Raw genomic sequence first — 21,069 nt, forward strand, 5'->3', positions numbered from 1 at the left:
ACCCGACCTAGACCAAGAAAATCAGGTTAGCAAGATATTTATTACACATCTGGGTTTTAATAGAGGAGGAAAATTTTAATTTGAACAAAATTTTGAATATAATGGGCTGTGCTAGATTTACCAATCCAAGCACACCTACTTACTGAAAGACATGACAGTGGATCTTATAGGATACCTACAGGTTTTGGAAAACCTGGGAAGTAGTGGAATTTTTACAATTTTTTTTTGATGCGGGAAAAGATGGAATTTGGTGTGGATCAGAAAAAGTTATTGTAAATATACTGTACAAAACAAAGTAAAAAGTACTGTTATTACCTGATGGTTTTCAAATTGAAATTGCCCTCTGCATTGCAAACGATATAATGGTGATGACATTAAACAGTAACAACTTAGACTGCAGTTCAAATATATGATATTCATATATTTACAGTAATATATCCACCACTTCAAGGGTTTATTTGGAACCAACATGATGACCAGCCCCTACTTGGCTTGTTAGCTTGGTTGGTAGAGCACTGCACTGGTATCAAGGAAGTCATGGGTTCCAATCCTGTACAGGCCTGAATTTTTTTCAGGCCTTATTTTCACTACTACTTAAGTGGTGTTCATAACTGCAACTATCACCTCCATTTGGGTTTCTTCAACTGCAGTTCACACATATGATTTTCATACATTAACAGTCAGTCATTCATTCAGTAACTTTATCTAATGGGAGTCGAATATAACTGTTTTCTCTCTCATTATTACCTTGACCTTCTTACAATCTATGTCAAGAACAAGCACAAAAAAAAATATACAGTAAACTAGAACATTGAAATAGTCCTAAAGCAGTTAAAGGAAAGTAACGGAAAGTTTTATAAGGCAAAAAGAGTGTAGACATTGTGTGTTCAATGCAGTGTTCTTATTTTCAGGCAGTAACCAATAAAAAAGTACCGCCTGTAGTACCTCCTATCATTGCCTGAAATTGCCTGGAATTCTTGAAAATTCAGCAGGTAAAAGGATTGCTTTACCAGTTTAAAAATTTCTTCAGACTCGGCAAAATAGCGAGAACACTATAAATGCAAATCCCCTAAACCCTTCAAACAATGTTAAACAGCATTAGAACTAAAAAAAACTTGCAGACCATATACGCAATGAGCAAAATGGCATATTAATTTCCACAGTAATGAACATACAGAAGTTTAGAAGTTTAAGAGTAACAAACAAAACTAAAAGCTTGAAAAAGTAATTTGATTTTGTCATACAACCTTCATTATATCAAAAGATATATTCTTGATAAGATAAATATTAAATAAAAATTTGAGATCAATTTTTCTCTTTAACTTGAAATTTACCACTGTCCCTAGTATTAACACACCAGTGAAAAAAACAAAATTGAACAATTCAAGTAATTGAAATAAGGTAGCAATGTATCATGAGAAATAATTTTCCCATTTTCAATTTTATGGTGTGTTGGTGTACACAAAGAAGAATGTCTTAAGTCAATAACAGTAATTAGATATAGTACAGTTTGATTCAGTCCGTGATCATACAATTAATTTGAAAGAAGAAAGGGAGTCTCCTTTTGTCAGTAACCAGGGCCAAGCTTGTTTGAAGGGTGGATAACACTATCTACTGGTTAAAATCTCTATCTCATTGTTAGCGCAATATGTTGTGTTGGCATTTAACTACCAGATAGCAAGGCCCCTATTAAATAACATTATCTGCTCATTGAAAAACTGGGCTCAGTATTTTTACAGGTAGAATTACTATTCACCAAGACCCAGTAGTTTGAAGGCCGATGAGCACTAATGCAGGGTTAACTTTTAATCCAGGTTTCTTTATTCCTTTGTTCAAAAGCCTTTTTGGGTTATTTTCCTCTATTCTTTTTAGAGCATCCAATTATAAAATTAAAGACAAAAAGAATTGCTAGTATGCTCAATTTTCTTTTAAAGCTCTCAGATCTAAAATTAAATTCTACACTAACACTGGATCACCTTAACCCAGCTTTGAACAACTGGATCTGTTACTAGCCCAAGACACCCTACTGAGTCCAGTACATCTAATCACATTGTACAAATTCTACTTTTACCAGTTTATCAAAACTGACAAAATTTGAGAAAAAAACACTTGTCAGTGACATTCAGTCATAAGTAGAAACACATCAGCTGATGCAATTACTATAAAATGAAAAGGCACGACTAGCAAGATGCAATATATGTTCTATAGCCATCATGCTATCTAATTACAATCATGATATATACTCTGTCCTATTACTGCTAAAAATTGTGCTACTGATAACCAATCACATGTGAGAATATTGCATGATTATAGTTTTGATTGATAATTACACAAAGCAGAACAAGAAACTTGCTTAGGGTATAGGAGTTAAATAACAATTTACAACCCCACAGCATAACCCAGGTGTCATGCATCTACTGGTTGGGTGTCCTGCTACACTCGGCGGTAGACACCCACTTGACGGTTGCAGTTAGGGCAGGAATGGATAACATCCTTGAGAGCATCAATACAAAATGGAATCAGGCAACATCCAAGCCAACCACTGCAAGGACAAAACAAAAATTTTCAAAACAAGTCAAATCTAATGACTTTATTTATTTAAAAGATCACTACATTTGTATGGGGGATTGAGTTCAACTGGCCTTATTCTAGACCAAGAATAGATTGGAATGCCCTGAATTTCATTTGGATTGAATCAATATTCTTGTGTGAGGAAATAAAAGAATTGTTTAATTAAAAGATTGCTGTAAAAGATTGTTAAAGTAATGATTGCTGTAAAAATGCAAAGCAGGGTGAGCAGCTGGTCACCACAAGAACTGATCATTAGGGAAAAAGGAAGGGCCTTGCACAACATAATCATTAGTATTGTAACTAACAGAGTAATTAGTACCTTATTGTACGTTAGGTAACATAATTAGCAGTATTGCTGTAGGTATCATAGATTGTATTTAGTAGTATTGCATTGTTTACTCCGTAAATATTGTCTCGGTAATCGGAATAGCAAAATTCAGAACAAAAAAAGGTTAAAAAAAACCTCGTCAAGTTGAAAGCTCAACAGCTGTGTAAGCCTTGACTCCAGTTCACATTTTGTCACACAAAACTTAAATGAATCACGGTATATTTCTACGTTTTCACATTTCGAAACTACCGGTGTTTCAACCTCAAAATAACCAACAGTAATGTATTTTCCCTTTTTACCGTAAATTTCCCTCCGCTGCAATCTCAAAAATAACTATTTTTCAAACTATCGAAACCTTCGCCAATCTTACTCAACATGAAGACGACATTTAAAGTGAAATAAAAAATTAAACGAATTAATGGTAAATATATTTAAATAAATCCAATTCAGTGAGTATGCTAATAATAATAAAAAACACTACTGTACAATAACTTGATAAAAAGGTCGTCGACATGAAAAAAGAATCTGAACCAAGTTTTGAGATTACCCCATAAGTGCGACACCGCCACAAGCAATCCAGGTTAGTGTCCCCGAAACGTAAGTGGTGCCTGTAACAATACTAGCTTGGCAGTAAGGACATGTCATTGCAGTCGGGTCTTCGAAAAATCTCATCCCCATCACAATATGAGTTGGTTGCGTATGAATAATTGTTGTAACTCCTGCCTGTCCTTGAAAGCCGGGCTGTTGGGGATAAACCACTCCAGTCTGTTTAGTACCATAGTTTGGTGGCCCTGGATAAGCTGGTGGAAGAGGCTGGGTGACATTCGCTTGTTGTGATGGGTCCATGTTGTAGTTGTGTAATGCCGAAGGAAAGGGAAAAGTTCTAGTTTCCAGGCTACTTCGGCCGCGCTAACTTGACGTCATATCTAAATCTAAACGAAAAAACGCTGACGTTTGTATCATTATTTATAGTATGTACCTAACAAATACCTCTTTCCTGATTGGTCAGTGACGAATGCTTGAATGGGTCACAAAGTCCGGGATTCCGTATTGCGCTCTTTTGAAATTAATGCCTTCAAAGACAAATAAAAGGGACCTTTTTCTCGGTTATTAAGGCCAAAGTCCCCCGCAAAGTGTTGTAAAGCGCATCAGAGCATATTCATATGGATAATGCGCTGTTTGAATGCTGTGTCATCATAAAAAAAAAACCTTCAGTTTGCTTCGTCTGTCGTAATTATTAACGGAGTATTCCATAATTTCTTTTTCGTGCTTCTCAACCCGTAAAGCCCCTGCCTCTCGGTAAACTTCTAGTATGGTAAAGATAAAGCTACCGCCCCCAACCAAACCCTCACTATTGTAACTATGGCTCTGGGTCTCTAATGAAATCCAGAAGCTAGATGGTACGTGGAAACAGAGGTCTGAATGGAAGAAATACGCAAATACGCACACGCTAAAATTCAACGGAACGTAAAGCAGAGAAAATTTATAACTCAGAATGTCAGTTGCTTTTGAACAAAGTTTATTTTCAACTCATTTTACCCTACCCTAAGAATCTCTTTTGCTTAACATATTATCATCCATAGCGGGGCACAAGTGACTGCAGTTCCTGAGTATTCCGGGAAATGAACGTAAAACAGATGGACGTTTCTCTGCTCCCTTGAAGGGAGTGGAATTACGTTTTTTGGGCGCGGTCAATTATGTTTCTCTGGCTCCAAAACCTGGCGGTCATCTTCGACACTTAAGCAAATTTAGGACGAATTCTACGGATTATACGAAACGTGGTTGCAGTTACCCAGACTTCCTTGGGATTTTACTCCCTGGCTAACTATTAAAAACAACTGTGTCAAAAAATAAAAGAAAAAAAATATATATATATATCTGTCTAAATATTTGAGTCATATCCACGCTTAATACTTGCTTACCAAAATCGTCTTATATATCGTTTTTGATGAGAGATCAGTGATGATTCTTCGCATGGGGGGGGGGGGAGGGGGAGTGGGGGAAGATGGAGGGGGCTCAGTCGTCGCTAAAAGAGTATTATTAGTATGGCCGGTTCATTACTGGACAGCGCACCGAATATATTGTAGCTTAAAGTATTCTCAAGGGGATGTTTGATTGGGGTTACATTGAACTCACAGGGCACTCAAATCAGAATTACATGATTATAAACAAACATTAATTTTTTTCTATACTGTTCTCTCCTAAGAGAGAAATTTTCAAATGAGTGTCGCAGGTATTTCGATGGTGCTCTGGTTTCACCATTCATTGATTGGTGAAAAAGAACCCACGCTATCTTCTCAACCAAACAGACGCAAAACTATGACTGATTGCACCAAGGTCACTCGTGTTTTCCCGGTTTTGATCTTAGGACACTCAATCGAAAAAAAGTTCTACTTGCCGAGTAGAGCAAGTCCTTACTGAGCCTCCACGGAAATTTCCCCTTCATCGCGCTCTGTAATATGCTAAGAAACTAACGGAAACCTCTCAGCCAATCAGATTCAAGCTAAAACTAAATGTGACTTGGTCAAGACTTGTTCACTTGCGTCAGGTCAGTTTATCCGCGCTGGGGGCCAGTCACGTGCAGTTACTTTAAGTTCTGATTAGCTCTTTGCGCTATCTACCAATAATCTATTTGGCCGTTTGGATTGGTTTGGTTTTAAGACACTAATTCGAAAACTACACTAAACCAGCGTAACAAAATAACCGAGCAATTACTAAACATTTTCTTTTTTGTCACTTTCAAATGCATCCGTGAAAGGTTCTTGTAACAGACACACAAATGAATATTATAATCTGTTTTCTCCTCAATGTAATGTAATCTTTCAGTATTGAGAGATGCTTAAGTTGCCTCTGCTTCTGCTTCCCCATCTAAATGGATTTATCTTATTGAAGATTTCAGGAAGCCAGGAATTGTTGGTTTTGGCATACACGCAGCTCTTGCTAAATTGGAATAAATTTGACGAATTTTAGTAATTAACTCTGTTATGAAATCTTTTATATCCAGCAAAAAAGGGATAAATGCACAGCTCTTACCTTGCTGCTTTGGTTTTGTGATTCTTCTGTCTGGCTGAAATGATGCCATCTACAAAAATAAAGGAAACATTAACGCATTAATGCGTGATAAATCAAGGAAAACATGGTGGTGCGCTGCACAGACTGAAGTGGGAGGCTCAGCCACAATACATTGAAACACTATTAAAAAGTCAGTCAAGATAGTCAGCGGTGATGAGTCTTCGTTGCTTCCCTACATGCCAGCGGACATAATGAGCAGTGAGTAAGTTAGTCTTTCTTTTTTTTGCGAGGAGCTTCCTAACTTCACCATACCTGACTCATACCCAGTCGTCCTCATTGCAAGTAGGTAGAAGGGTGCCTAAGGTGGAATGGATAGCTCTTTCTCCCCCAATGTGTTTCCATGCCATGAGTGCCCTGAAGAACACTAGGAAAAAGTCAGGCACTACACTAGAGCCTCCCTCATACCTGACTCATACCCAGTCGTCCTCATAACACGCAAGTGGGAAGGGTGCGCAAGGTGTAATGGGTAGCCTTTCTCCCACATTGCGCTCCCATATCACGAGTGCTACGAAGCAGAAAATGAAGAATGTAAGCATCATACCTAAAGCTTCTCGTAGAGTCTTTCCATTGTGTTTCAGAGAACAAAGTTTTTCTCTCATTTCGTAGATCTTTTCTATGGGAATGACCTCTGCTTTCTTGCCTTCCGTTGGGACTTTCTTGATATTTTCAATGATGACATTCTTCTCTTCCTCATACGTTCTCTTGTCCTCCTTCATTTGGGCAATCTTTGCTTCGTCTCTAATCACCTTCTCTTTCATCTCCTCTTCTCTGATCAGCATGTCCAGGTACTCGCTAAAGGAGTCGTTGTAGGCAATCATGGCATTCTGCTTGAGGAAGACACCAAAGTAGCTGGCACATCGATAGATGAACTGCTTTTCCTCTTCAAGTTCTTGGATGTTCGTCGCCAACTCTCTGATGAACAATTGCTTTTGAGACTTCAAGTCGGTTTTCTTCTTGATTTTCGACTGAGCTTCCTCAGACAGGAATTCCTTCTCAACGACATTGGCTGTGTAGCGGATATGCATGTGTTCTCTGTAGTTGTGTCCACAGAGTCTGCACACTCCACCAATCATAGCCCAACAGCCATGAAGCTGGTCATTATTGGTTGTCTCGATTGGAACTCCTGAGAGATTACAGTGATCATGGCATACTTGCTCATAAACGGTGTTTTGCTGACCTGATTGGCCGACGGGTACATACCTCTTACAAGCAGGGGCGGCACAGACTGTCATGGGATAGTCAAGGGGTTCTAACTCCAGCTCAAAGCCTTTAAATTTTAGTTCCTTCTGGAAGTCCTTGATGTCTTTTTCAAAGGCCTGGCACTGGCCTTTCACATCTTTTATCTTCTTCAAATTCATCTCAATAAGCTCCACAGCCTGACCCATTGGTTTGCTCAGGGCGATGATGCAATTCCTCGCCTCATTAAGGCTTAGGGTCTTCTTAGTATCATGAGGCGTCATATTCTTCACGCGTTCGAAAAGTCTGCAGGTGGTATCACACGACTTCACCCAGCTTTTTGCGTAGAGATCTACGTCCTCAGCCGTGAACTTAATTTCACTCTTGTGGCAGGCCAGAAACCTGTCGAGGGAGTGAAAAAAATTAATAATCTGGCTCGATTTCACTATATGAACTAAATTCAATTCTGATGATTCGAGCTAAAAATCTCGCAATGAACGAGAGAATAAAGTCGACCTAATGGTCCACCTTCAATTATTCAGCCTATTTTTAAGTTCGTTATCTGCAGTTCCCTTTAATCTTCTCCATACTATTATGATTTTCTGTTTCACTGAAGTACTATTTTGTAGTAAATTGAGAGGAAGTTTGTAACGTAAGGGTAATTTTTGTGGCGCAAAAAATGACTCGAAATATATCGAGAATGCGCTCCTTTACTTAAAGTAAACACCAAATTACCTGAAAGCTTCGTTGTCAAAACAAAAATAATTCGAAGGAGAGACATCTATCCCGATACTATTCTCATCGAGGAGCTTTTTTAGCACTGGAAGGCTATCTCCTGGTCTGTAGAATGTTCCTCTGGAGTTGGTGAAGGCAAACATGATGTTGGAAACTAAGGACTTGTGGAGGTGGGTCAACAATTCCAAGACGCAAAACTTGAAAGCCACTGTCAGCCTTGCGTTGTTAGGCTTGAGAAGCACAACCACGGCGTTGATCTTGTCATAGCAAGTAAGAAAGGCCAAGATATTATCGAAGTTTTCCTTGTCCTTCTCAATGCCTCTGCAGTCCCCGATGCCCGGTGTGTCAATAAGATGGAAGATTGAGGTGCTGGTCTCCAGTCGGTACTCCTGAGGGAATTGGGTGGCAGATTGACCACTAGAGAGAACTTCATTATCATCAGCAGACCCAAAGGCGATGTCCATCCCTTCTCCACTTTCATTCGTGAAAGTAAACCTAGCATAATAATGAAATATTTGACAATAATTCATGAGCGCGCGTTGGATATGAGGTGGTAAATTGCCAACAGCGGCGAGTTGGCCATAACCAATCTCGTATCCAACAAGCGCGAAGAGAATAATTGTTTTATTAAATTTCACTAAATCCTGAACATTTGGATGTTTGGAGCCTTTTTTCAGCCCTGTAACAGTCGGTGCAATGCATTTCCGCATAAGTTGACTCGGAATACGAGCTGATCACCTGTGTTGAATGAACAAATCAGAACGCTAGAAGTGCAACATTCGGAGTTGAAAATTTAATACATATATCTTTGTCATGGTTCTAAACCTTCACGCGGAAATTTTGCTTTTCGGGCCTCGTCATGTAGAGAGGATCGCCACACAAAATTGAGCATTGACTCTCGTTCAAATATTTTTACCTAGATGGAATCAGTACAGTGAAATCAGGGTCGTTCATGGCGTCTTCGAGAGACTCATGCTTTGCATAGTTGGCAATACCATTAATCCACGTGGACTTGCCCACACCAGTCTCTCCCAGTATGAGGATAGTGAAGTCTCCTTTGGCTGCAGATGCCTATGGGTTCAAAGACAAGAGAAGTTTATTACACAGATAATAATGTGCATAAAACATTACCCGCGTCTGATTGGCTGTAACTGAGTGCAATTTTCATGTAACACGAGTGCAAAAGTATGACACAAGTGCAAAGTTGTAAAACGAGTGCAAATTACAAATAGCATGTGCGCACTGTCAAAATTTCGTTGGTATAGGTAATCACATGATTTCGAGTGCAATTTGGAATAAATAAGCACGAGTAAAATTTTCCAAAGAAATTGCACGAGCCCGTAGGGTGAGTGAAATTTGTGGTCTCTGAAAAAATTAACAAGTGCTTATTTCTTCCAAATTGCACGAGAAAATCATGTGATTAGTCCTGTAAAGACTATAAACTGCACTCGCCGCACAGGCTTATGCAATTTTGTTGTCTTGAAAAATTTTCTCGTGCGAATTGCACTCGAAATCATGTTATTACCTATACGTACAAAGCGACATATGAGCTACGCTTGAGGCGGATTTCCGGGATGATACTGAATTACGACCTAAATTAGTTTTTTAGTACGAGAGTGATTATCAACCGAGTTTCGGTCTAAGATTGGTCAACAAACCATGCACTGCCTCTCATCAATGCAAGACTCTTCAGCTGCGATCCACTCGGAATCATCTTCTTTTTCCAGCCCTCAGGTATTTTGCTAGTTTTTGCTAACAACAGTCCGAGATTATTGGCAAAATAAAATTGCTTTTGATGACCTATATCAGCGCGTCGCTTTCGTTATTGCTGTTGAAAAAAACTCAGTGTTGTGGATCCATATCTGGGATTATCGACTGGACAAATGAAACAAAAAAAAAAGCAATAAGTTCGTAACGATTTTGTGCAAATCCATACCAAATCATTATGTCTGATGTTGATTGCGGGACAAAGAAACTGTATAAGGATGTTAGACGGCTTACCCTTCTATAATGGCACATGAAACGGTTATCGAACCCAAACCTGCAGAGTATTTTGCCAGTATCAAAAAGATAAATTTTCAACTCAATGTTGAAACTAATCCAAGTTTTACCTCCTCTATGATTGGTCCAGAACACTCGCGCCACTTTCTCAACCTATCAGATGCAAAACCTGAAAACTAATCACGACTTGGTCGCCTGCGCTTTCCCGCGCTTTCCCGCGGCTTCCCGCGCTTTTGGCAGTTTTGTTGTTTTTCACTTTGAGTTATCGGTAGTGGCTCTTTGAAGTATTTCCCTTCTTCTGATTGACCATTACGATAAATTTAAGATTGGTTTTACGACACTCGATCGAAAAGCGCTCTAACTACTTGACAAAGGATAATCCCTCTTTCCCAGTTAAGTCATGCGCGTAAGTCAGTAAGGAAGGAAATATTTCGGCGCCGCACGAGAAAGCTGACTGTTCATCGTCCAATCATGGTAAGCTGCTGTCTCGGTCCATTTCAGGCTGATCTGGCATATTTTTAAGAATTTACCTCGACTTGAGGACCTTTTACACTTGAAGTGGTCCCACTGGGATGTTTAACAGCCTTGCCATCCGTTAAGTCGTTAGAAACTTCAACTTTATTTCCAGGAGCTTCCATGTTGTAGTAATGTTGTAATAACGTTAATACTGAAAACATCAACTGTTAAAACTTTAGTAAACTGTGAGGCTAAAGGTTTTGTTACTATTCAGCCAATTTGATGAAAACAAAACAAAGACCAATGACTTGGGAAGGAATATGGGCACCGGTCAGTATTTATCACGTGGAGAGGTGGGGAAGGATCGGAGGATTTCGGTGTTATCATGATAAAACTTTTGGCTCGGTAATGTTTTAAAAATCTTATTAGCAGTCAATTGACAGTCAACTTCGCATCGTATCCCCTTTATGCTTCGATAGCGATGACTACCCCCCCTCCACGCTTTCCCTTGGAACAATGATAACCTCACCCCCCCCACACCCCGACGATAAAAAAGCAAAGATTCTGAGGATAGTTTGAAATGGTCAGAAAGCAACTCGGTAAAGACTTCAGGGATTAACCATTTCTGAATGGGTTTTCTCACAAATTTCGAAGAAAGGTCGCAACTTCAAGATTCAAGAATATTTGCAAGTGGCAAAAATTAAAAAAATCTCACGAGACACTTTAACTGAGATGCACCTGGTGCGAAATTTGCCTCTTAGTGATCAGAAACCAACCACTTCCGGGAAAAGATTTTCTGGAGAATATAAGAATAAAGCACAAGGATACATATCAAACTCTTTCCCCATTGCGACGAACATTTGTTTTTCTCGGTTCCAGGTGTACGCAACCACTAACCCCACGTAATGCACAAGCTCTCCGTTACGAATTTTCAAAATGGCGGACAGGCCAAAGAGGGAAATAATAAAAACAAAGCGATTTTGCAATGAATAATCAACATACACCCTCGTTAGAAAGGCAAATCCACGGAAGAAAGATACAAAACTGTATGATATTGAGATCGATATGATATTAAATCGATACCGAGGGCCCGTTTCCAACTTGCTAAGAAGTGCATTTAGTTACCTTCCGCCACGATTACTAGCTTTCTTGACAGCTTTCTGAAGACAGAATACTTTCTTTCTGAAGACTTCTGATATGCCGCTTTTGATTATTACACCTCGTACATCTGATTGCTCAAACACTTTGTTTACGATTGTTGAAAGGAACGACTCATGGTTCTCCGTCTTCGTCTTTATATTGCTTTGAAATAGTATAGATTAGTAAGCTGAGACGAAAAATTAATAAGGGAAGTTTACGAAAAATCCAGCAAACAAGCTTAAAAAAGGCATTTATTTAGACTTCATAATTCAACGAACTTCACAAATCTTACTTGTTTATCTCGTAAATAAACGATGGCAGATTAATTCCCGAAGCGCTTTCTGAGTTTCCCGATCCCTCTCCTACTGCTTTCACGCTTACAAAACAGGAAAAAATCAAAAGGAGGAAGATACAGCTGTTTTGAAACGCCATTTGACGAGGGTAAATCTACTTTTTGTTCGACACTTTACATATCAAAACAAAGGAAATTTGTTCCTCTTTTTGATTCTGGCGGTACATTTTTAATTTGCGCCTGCGTCAAGAGATGTCGCCCGAGACCCTTCGCTCGGTCGTGTTTTGATCAAAACCGCCTTGTTAATTTCACGCAACCGCTCGGAGAAAAGGTAAAAATGACGAGGGAAAAACTTTACCTTCAAGTTAGAAAATTAGCGAAATAGAAAGCCAAAATATTATGGTTTAATATTTCAGAGGTACATTGAGTGCTTTTTCCGTAGAGAATCCGCACGATGGTAAAACATTCGAAAATTACACTCGATTTGAGTGGGGTGTTGAAGTGGGCGTGGTCACCACTTTCATGTTAAGACTATTTGTACCCCATGAGTTTGATATGTTCTGAGAAACATTGTTTGATATTTGTCACAACACGTCATAGTGAAAGTATGGATTTAGAATTCCCCCCAAAACAATCATTTCCGATGGCAGGTTTCCGAATAATTTCGGGGAATTCGGGGAATTCGGGGAAAATCCCGTTTTGATAGCGAAAGTGCATTGTAATGGCTTTTTTTCTTTAGGAAGCAAATGGACAGAGATATGGAGAAAAAAATGAGATTGCCACAGTTCTGGTTTTCTGTTACGTACAGAGTTCTTCGAATTATCTTGTCTCGGTTGTGCATCGGACGGTTTGAAAAAAAGGAAAAGAAAAAGAGGGACCAAGGCGAAACGAAATGTAACGAGTCTTCTCAAAGCAATGGAAGAAGGCCCACTTCCGTTTAGAGCAAATCGATTCCGCACCGTTCAATCGCTGTGAGTAATCATTACCAGCCTTTGATTCCTCTTTATATTTTGGCTTGATGAAGTGAAGTTACTCCGAGGATGTTGTGGAAAGGAAGCTTTCTTACAACGTTTAACCACAAATCTATGGTGACCTCCAAACAGTTTTGAAATAGTGATCCTTCTTTGAACGCACATGAATCCCAATTAAAACTACCATGAAAGCTACCATTATTGCTCTGTAGAATTGAATTTGATTAATTGTGAGAATGCCATGTCTGAAAATGGAAGTATTAGCTTAATTCTTACCTCTATGTACTTCCAATTCGCTTCAGCTTGCACAGGTCGCCGCTTCAGATTAAAAGAGGTAGCTGGTAAGAATTAGTAGCAATATATTCCCGCCGACAATACGGGATCTTGCAATCCTTTTTAGGTAAAAATACGGGAAGAATGAATGAAATTTAAAACGAAGAGGTGAAACTGACATTTTCTAAAGTAATTTTACTGATCGTTTCGGTGCACTTTGGCCAACCGACTCATTATTAGCCCACGTGAAATTGATTCTTAGAAAGCTTTTCTTTCATTTCCTGCGTTTCTCCTAAACCGGATGAACTAGTATAGCCCAGGGCCTGGCGTCACACGGACAGATCCATGGACTACCCGATGGGTTACACCCCACGGAACCTCAATTTTCCCACACCGGAAATGAATAGACAAATGTATGAATGAGTGACTAAAGAACGAAATAAAAGAATGAACAGAGACAAGAGAATGCAGGCGAAAGGCGACGAAAAAAAAAAAGAACGAGGAAAGAGAAAAACTGGTTTGAAATGCAGCACCAGCAAAAAGGAAGAAATGAATTGAAAAAGTCAACTGAATAAGGATGAAATCGAGGTCAACAAGGGATCTGAATCATAAGAATGAGTTTTAAAATTTTCACCGCTTACCAATTTGAATGCATCGACCTCATGTAAGTGCAACTAACCTCTGAATAAAACTTCCGCAAAGTTAACGTGAAATGAGATTGCATTTATTTTGTAACTTTACCATGAACGTCGTAACGAAACTTTGTTTAAATAAGAAGGTAATTATATTGTATTAAGGGAAAAGCATAATTATTGTTCATTATCGTGTTGATTGACAATTGGTGTATTTTGACAATAATCTTTCTCTCCTCTACACCAATCAGATTGAAGAATTGTCTGTAGAGGATTTCGAAACAATAATATTTTCCCGCGGTCCTGCCAACATGGCTGTAGGACGGATATATTTAGCCGTATTCTTATTACTGAATCATGGAAACTCTGCCGTTTTCAGTCAGGATATTGACGACGATTCTATTGCATTTGACACTTCCAGTCAACATGGGCTCAATGTAGAATCATTACAAGCTAATAATGACACGCAATTCGATAAGAGATATCTTCTTTATGATGTGAATCCTGGAGAAGGATTTAACCTCAGACGGGATGTGTACATGAGAGTGGCAAATATGATGAAGCTTCTGCGAGAAAAACAGAACTGGATCCTTGTCGTTCCGCCTTGGAGAAAACTTTACCACTGGCGATCGGTGATCGAACAAAATGCCCTTCCTTGGCGGACATTTTTCGACCTGGAAAGCTTGAATCGTTACGTGCCTGTCATTGAGTTTGAAGAATTCATGAGGGAAACCGGCGAAGAAGCCATAGATGAAATCCTCTATTTACAAGGTTACGCTGAAGGGTGGAAAGACGGACATTGGGAAGAAAAAATAGACGATAGAGATTGCATTGATAGACCTGTATACCACAAAGATGAAAGCGGGTATTACAGAGGTTACTTCTGGGGAATGGAAGACATATTCGCGCGTAAATTTAAATGTGTCTCTGTACAGGGCACTTCGGCAATTCTAGTGCCTACACTTCTGGAGAAAACCAAGTCAAAGTAAGAATGTCTTTAATTCGAATTCGCTATTTTGAATTACTTTCTGGGCTCCATTCTCTGTAGTGTTTCGTCACAATAACCTAAAAGTTCAATATTTATGTCGAATGGACGAGATCAAAGGCACTTGAAATCAATTCATTTACACGTGTACTTTTCTTTCATTGTTTTAGCTGGTATGTTGTGACGAGTTACAGACAATTCCCTTAACGGGTGGAAAGTACCTTACATCACAGAGGCTTTCAAACAAATTTTCCATTTGTAGACTGTGAAATATTACTGGGAAAATTGTCGTCAACATACTAACTAATCAGCTGAAGTTCTTTACAGTATAAATTGAATGCATTAAATTAATATCAGTACAAAAGTACAAACAAAACTCCATGGGGTTCTTTTCATCTCTGCGAAATTAAATTTTTATTACCTGAAAATGAGATAAACTTTTTCAACTCAAAATTCTCTCTTATTTTTTGAAAAACTTTTGTTCAAGAAGTGAAGTGAAGTGCTACAGACTTTGAATGGAAATTGTACATGTTTATGAGTGCACATTAAGGGTTTCATTGTTGCAATATTCAATTTTCTTTGTTTCTTCACCAATGATGTGATTCCCAAGACTACTATGTATTGATCTGGAAACTTGGGGGCAAAATTATAGGAAAATGACCTTGTTTTGCTTTATTACCTTTAAGAGTCTCATTTGCAACACTGTCCAATTGATATATATGTTTTACCTATAATGTTGAAAAATTTGGGTTGGAGACCTGTGTGGGTCTTCTTGTTGTATTTTTAGGCAAGGCACTTTACTCTCTGAGTACCATTCTCCACACAGGAGAATAAATAGGTGGTTATAAAATTTCAGAGAAAATTGACAAAGTACTGGGTAAATCCTTAACAGACTAGCATCCCATACACACTCTTACATGATTGAGCTTAACCCTTAAACTCTCAGATGTGATTCATATGTAACTTCTCCCTATAATATCCATACATTGTCACGCATATAGGTAATGAGAATACTCAAATATATCAGGTAGAAGTTGTTCTCTTAATCTGACACCAAATTCTGATAACTAATTTATAAGGAAATGTGGAGCAGCTAGATGGGAGAATTAACCATCAGATCTTGGGATTTAAAGGGTTAAGCTTGAACCAACCCTCCAGGATAATGTATCCAGATATTCAAAATGAAAAATTGTCTATAAGGTGTTTTGAACCATTTTAACATTTTCACCAAAAAAAAGTAAACAGAGTTCACGACTTGTCATTAATGTGTCCTTTTTTAATTATTTCACTGCATTACAGATCAGTGTTTGTAGAGAGATTTGAGGAAGTATTGCACATCATTTATGGACAAAAGGATTATTGGGAGGTACTGTAACTTAGTTTTTCTGTATTTTCTTTCGTTGTTTCAGGTCTGTGTTTATTGACAGATTTGAAAAGGTTATGCACATTCGTTATGGTCAGGTGGAATTTTATAAGGTAATCTGAATTTTCTTATAGTTTTTGCGAAGGGATCTTGTCCTATCCAGTAGTTACTCTCGATTTCTGATTGGTTGCTCCCCCTTCTTGCTGTTATACATTTCCTTATAAACTAGTTCAGAGAGTTTCATTTTTAACCCCTTGGCCCCTGAGAGTAATAAGCATCTAATTTCTCCCTACAATATCATCCCTGAATCACACATGAAAGACAAGAGAATAAAGGAAATGATCAGCAACTGAAGAGACTCTTGATTGGGAAGTGAATTCTCCTTGTCAGCACCTTAGGAAATGTATAGTGAAAAGTATGGAGAATCTATATGCTGATGTTAAGGTGAAAAGGGTTAATGGTTTAAAGCATTGTTGATTGATAAACAGAATTTAAGTCTTTTTTTCATTTAGTTAGGAAGGGTTAATTTTGTTTCAGGCAAGGAGGAGCCTGGTTTTTGCCAAACACTTAAGAGATGAAGGAGACAAGTTTCGTAGAGAATTCTTAAAATCTGACGATGAGAGGGATGCTACAGTCATGGATCCAGACTGGACCAAGAATCAGAAAAAAGAAGGTTCTGCTAAAGGAGGCCCATATTTAGCAGTTCACTTGAGAAGAGCTGATTTTCTCTATGCTCACCCTGATGGCGTTCCATCTCTTGACAATGCTGTCAAGCAGATCAAGGATATTCTTGAAAAGGAGAAGCTTGATATGGTATTCCTTGCGACAGATGCTGATAAAGAAGGTGAGGTACATGCAACTAGTTGAAAGTAAGCCCTTGAGTTTGGAACATTAGGATATTTGTTTAGAAAAAGCCTGCAAAAAATTCCTTCATTTTTCTCTTACAAATGTTTCTGAACTCTGTTAAAAGAAGATGGAAGATGATAATAATGTTGGTGACATACCATGGTCTTCAGAGGTAATGGGTTGGAAATGTTCGGCAGAAAATTTTTGAAGTTTGTTTAAAAGAATTTTCAAACTTTACACAGCAATGAAATCATCATCAGGCTGTGTAAATTGATGCACTGCCTTGAGTCCAGGGGGGGATGCAGAGGTGTGATGACCAGTGTGCTGGAATCAGGGCTGATAGGTCTGGCTGGGCTGAGACGTCCAGCTCAAGACCTGACCACACCAACGTGTTGTGTTCTTGAGTAAAACACTTTGCTCTCACAGGCTAGAAGTGCCTCTCACCACCCAGGAGTATAAACAGGTACTGGCAAATTATCAGAAAGCCTAATGAAATTCTGGCAAGGAAGCTTGCAATGGACTGGCATCCCACCCAGGGAGGAGTAGTGATACTCCTAGTCACTTCATGCTGAGGAGACTGGGATGAGCTCTGGCTGAGTTGGCCTCTTGGTGCAATAATAGATTTTGCTTTTGCCTTAAGAGTCCACAGAAAATGTCAATAAGAGTTTAGAAAAGGTTTTGGATTTTTTTTTATTAACAGTGTACTTGATTTCCCTGTGAAAAATACATGAATTATAACATTAGCCCTGGTAAAATGTTTTGTCTTTCAGAGGTGACATATTTGAAGAGTAAACTACCCCTGGTGAAATATGACCCACCGAAGGAAATTCTACATAATTATGGTGATGGCGGAGTTGCCATAATAGACCAGTGGATTTGTGCACATGCTCAATACTTTGTAGGGACATGTGAATCAACATTTTCATTTCGTATTCATGAAGAAAGGGATATATTAGGTTTCCATGGTGACAAGACCTTTAATTGTCTCTGTGGAGATAAGAAGCTTGGAAAATGTGAACAACCATCAAAATGGAGAGTAGTATACTAAAAATATGATGAATGTACTTTAAAGCTTTTCTGCATTCAACTTTCAGTCAGTCATTAAAAGAAGATAACTAATAAATTATGGGATTGCTTTGGGAACAGGATGTGAAACATTTCTGCGAGACAAGATGGTAGTTAGAATTTTTAGATATTAGTGCCAGTAGACACTTAGTTAACCCTTAAACTCCTATGAGTGACCAAGACAGAATTTCTCCTTACAATATCAATACAATGTCAAGCAGACAAGCAATGAGAATAAAGAAAAATATCAATTAGTGGAATTGTTAATTGATGTAAGACCAAATTCTCTGAACTAAAATCAAGAGAATCACCGGTATATGTTAGACAGTTAGGAGAATACCTAGAAAGAACTTGGGAGTGAAAGAGTTAACTCTTCATTTCCAGGAGCGACCAAAAAGGAACTTCTCTTTGTAGTATGGATTTTTTTTCAAGGAGAAAGGTGATGAGAAGGAATAGAAAAAGAGAACTTGAGTAGAGACAATTTTGCAACACATATGGAAACCAGAAGAAGCATAAAACTAGTTCTGGTGCACTTTGACACCAAGGTATTTATGGCAAGGTCTTGTTTTAGCATTTTGAACCAAACTTTGCTGACCTAAATGGTGCAGTGAGCATCAGGAATGAGAACTTAAAACTTCCAGTTGCCATTTGCGTCTTAGAAACGTTTGTACTTAAGCTCCCTTATATCAGCAAAGGAATACTGTTTGATGTAATACCAAATTCTTAGAGCTACAATTGTAAGAGGTGTTTGGTGGACAGAGGGGAGAATTGATCTTTAGATCAAATTGGGCATGTGGGTGTAAGAACATGATTGGTGCATTTGCCCTCTGCACTAAGATGATGAGGATCTCAGAATAAAATTTTACTTGTTTTCGCTCACAAGAGTGCCCACAGTCTATCATTTCCTGCTTAGCATATAGAGATAGTGAAAAAAAATCTAACTGGAGATAATAGATTTATGCGGCATGATTTCATATGAGGCTGACTTCTTCTCACTCAAAGGATGAGGCCAGAAAAGACAGATTTCTTATTCTCTAGATTGTATGTAATGAGCTATAGGATGATGAATGTTACTCACTCTAAAATCTTAAAATAAGGATTCTTGTTTCCTGAAAGCCTGCTCGATCAAGGATAGGGTTTGGTTGAAGCTGCTGGAGATTCAAAACAAAATCAATTTTGTATGGTGTTGATTTTTTTGTTGCCTTACCTTCTTTTACATTAATGCTGACCAACATTTCCCGTCAGTCTTCTATGAGTGACCCATTTCACTGTTGCCAAGCTTAACCTTTTATTATAAAAAATAAACTTTCCACTGTAAAATCCATATATTTATTTTCATTCTGGATCTAAGAATTTGGGGTGACATCCTGTAGCTGATTTTATCTTTCTTCTCATCACTTTTATGCTTGAAAATATAAGGATAATGTAAGGAGATATTCATATTCGGTCACTTCCCCAATTGAAAGGGTTATCATCAGGAACAATCAGTGATAATTGTTGCAATGTTCTGGGCTAATTTCTAGCTTGAACTGATGAACCTGCATTGACACCAGAGCTAAGGGATTGACACCTTAAATCAATCTGTTATTTAAAGGACATGAAAGTAGAAGATAACTGTCAAACAACTGATTGCAGTATCATCAGACAATTTCCTTGCCTAATAACTGCCATTAACAGTTTTGCCTAGCCTAAGTATTAATCCCTATTGATAGTTTGCTGCATTCTGTGCCATTTCAATAATTAGTGGGCTTTGCCTTAATGTAATAATGTATCTGCCGATAGATGCATACGTGACCATGGTATCAGAGATTTTTTGCTCCTTTTGGACAAAATGTCAGATCCCATGTTTTTGTCCATCTTTTATTCCCATAAATTTCCAAAAGTAGTGAGAACAGTCAGCAGTGCACTTACATATACTTTCTGTTTCTTTTGTTTAGACATATTTCAACATCATTTGTGATCAGTTTTCTTATCTATTGATTTATTCATACAGCAACATGGAAGCTGTGTTTAATTCATATATTGATGAATAGAAGTGCAGATAAGTTCCATCTCAATTTTTAGGCTCAAATTATATGATATCTAATCAGACACAGCTGCTATAAAAAAGTTTGATGCTCAAGTGATAGTGTTTGTAACCAGTCAGAGGTCAGGGTAAATGTTTGCCAAAAAGGGTTTGTATATTCTCTTTAGGTTTTTAGGCATTATCAGCAAGAGTAAGAAACAGTGCTCTTTTATCACATGACTAGGAGAAGATTTGACCTAGGCTGCCAGATGCTGGGAAGTGGGAACAGGGCTATTGTTTGACTTTTCTTCTTGTTAATTTTAGTGTGCCAAACATTTAATCTGAGTGACACACCTAGGGGAGGTTTGGCTGGAGTTGTATGCATATCCTGTGTAGGATCGATGTCATCCAGCCTTATCTAGTGTAATAGGGAAATATTTACTAGCAGATATATATAAATGTTAATATTGAAAATATAAGTCTATACACTGTTTGAAAGCTCATACCGTGATTGCCAGCTCATACCTTCATACCTGCTCAAGCCAAATAAGGTAGTGATCATAGGAAGGAGGGTCAGGCCACTACTTAGGTCATGTTTTGGATTTTGGTCTAGAAAGAGGAGGCCTGGATTCCTTTGTAGATCAGTGCTTGAGATAACAACCTAAGCTGAATTATCTGCCAAGATTGAAGTTCTTGGAAACTTGTAATGGTTCTTCCCATGCAGATATTGCAAGGTATAAATGTTTGTAAGGAGGTAAGAGGTTTCAAAAATGAGATATTGTAGCCCTTCTTTACTAAGCCAAAATGAGTGTGTGCTTCCAAACAGGGTGTGTCTTTTGCGCTTTTGAGTCTTTATGCCTTTTACAGCTTTATACCAGTACATCTTCATACTGTTCTCTATACATTTCCTGACCTGCTGACAAGGAGAATTTTTTTAATAATAAAGAACTTCTTTAGTTGATCATTTCCTTTATTCTTGTGACCTTAATATGTAATTCAGAAATTAGATGCTTAGTCAGTCTAAGAAGTCATAGATCAAGCCTTGTGAACAGGTTGTACCGTCTTTTAAGAGGGGAGTTTAGTGTGACCTCAATAATGTGGGCACTAGTAGATAAGGTGGTCACTCACTAACATTGTGTCAAATTGAGCAAGACACAG

General features: G+C 38.3%; 3 protein-coding genes across 9 annotated transcripts; 1 reads left to right on the top strand and 2 right to left on the bottom strand.

Annotated features, from left to right (window-relative positions):
* Positions 1–1,131: 1,131 nt before the first annotated feature.
* On the bottom strand, positions 1,132–3,767 carry LOC131776158 (LITAF domain-containing protein). The gene is made up of 2 exons (XM_059092309.2): positions 3,447–3,767; positions 1,132–2,542 (listed from the first exon to the last, which is right to left on the bottom strand). The coding sequence occupies exons 1-2, from the start codon at positions 3,743–3,745 to the stop codon at positions 2,434–2,436; spliced, it is 408 nt and encodes a 135-aa protein (XP_058948292.1). The 5' UTR covers positions 3,746–3,767; the 3' UTR covers positions 1,132–2,433.
* A 643-nt stretch (positions 3,768–4,410) lies between these two features.
* Positions 4,411–13,215, bottom strand: LOC131776247 (uncharacterized). 6 transcript variants are annotated; one of them, XM_059092414.2, is made up of 8 exons: positions 13,019–13,215; positions 11,465–11,641; positions 10,414–10,563; positions 8,799–8,953; positions 7,883–8,377; positions 6,513–7,549; positions 5,933–5,981; positions 4,411–5,839 (listed from the first exon to the last, which is right to left on the bottom strand). In XM_059092414.2, the coding sequence occupies exons 3-8, from the start codon at positions 10,558–10,560 to the stop codon at positions 5,722–5,724; spliced, it is 2,001 nt and encodes a 666-aa protein (XP_058948397.2). In that variant the 5' UTR covers positions 10,561–10,563; positions 11,465–11,641; positions 13,019–13,215; the 3' UTR covers positions 4,411–5,721. The 6 variants fall into 6 exon arrangements, with proteins under 6 accessions (XP_058948397.2, XP_058948396.2, XP_066029262.1 ...); XM_059092413.2 differs by having other exon boundaries at positions 11,465–11,666; XM_066173165.1 differs by lacking the exon at positions 13,019–13,215 and adding an exon at positions 11,772–12,997.
* A 734-nt stretch (positions 13,216–13,949) lies between these two features.
* On the top strand, positions 13,950–18,161 carry LOC131776183 (GDP-fucose protein O-fucosyltransferase 2). 2 transcript variants are annotated; one of them, XM_059092348.2, is made up of 4 exons: positions 13,950–14,632; positions 15,932–15,998; positions 16,533–16,839; positions 17,612–18,161. In XM_059092348.2, the coding sequence occupies exons 1-4, from the start codon at positions 13,959–13,961 to the stop codon at positions 17,887–17,889; spliced, it is 1,326 nt and encodes a 441-aa protein (XP_058948331.1). In that variant the 5' UTR covers positions 13,950–13,958; the 3' UTR covers positions 17,890–18,161. The 2 variants fall into 2 exon arrangements, with proteins under 2 accessions (XP_058948331.1, XP_058948332.1); XM_059092349.2 differs by lacking the exon at positions 15,932–15,998 and adding an exon at positions 16,042–16,108.
* The last annotated feature ends 2,908 nt before the right edge of the window (positions 18,162–21,069 follow it).

The sequence above is a fragment of the Pocillopora verrucosa genome, chromosome 10, assembly GCF_036669915.1.
Source record: "Pocillopora verrucosa isolate sample1 chromosome 10, ASM3666991v2, whole genome shotgun sequence".
NCBI lineage: Eukaryota > Metazoa > Cnidaria > Anthozoa > Scleractinia > Pocilloporidae > Pocillopora > Pocillopora verrucosa.

Bases quoted from the DNA above. Each gene is read 5' to 3' on its own strand.
- LOC131776158 (XM_059092309.2), bottom strand. From the start codon at position 3,745: ATGGACCCATCACAACAAGCGAATGTCACCCAGCCTCTTCCACCAGCT. The intron at 2,543-3,446 runs GTAATCTCAAAA...TTGTCCTTGCAG, and splicing joins GGCGGTGTCGCACTTATGGG to TGGTTGGCTTGGATGTTGCC.
- LOC131776247 (XM_059092415.2), bottom strand. From the start codon at position 10,560: ATGTTTTCAGTATTAACGTTATTACAACATTACTACAACATGGAAGCT. The intron at 7,550-7,882 runs GTAATTTGGTGT...CTCCCTCGACAG, and splicing joins TTTGACAACGAAGCTTTCAG to GTTTCTGGCCTGCCACAAGA. The intron at 5,840-5,932 runs GTAAGAGCTGTG...ATTCCAATTTAG, and splicing joins CACAAAACCAAAGCAGCAAG to CAAGAGCTGCGTGTATGCCA.
- LOC131776183 (XM_059092348.2), top strand. From the start codon at position 13,959: ATGGCTGTAGGACGGATATATTTAGCCGTATTCTTATTACTGAATCAT. The intron at 14,633-15,931 runs GTAAGAATGTCT...ACTGCATTACAG, and splicing joins CTGGAGAAAACCAAGTCAAA to ATCAGTGTTTGTAGAGAGAT. The intron at 16,840-17,611 runs GTGAGGTACATG...TTTGTCTTTCAG, and splicing joins GACAGATGCTGATAAAGAAG to AGGTGACATATTTGAAGAGT.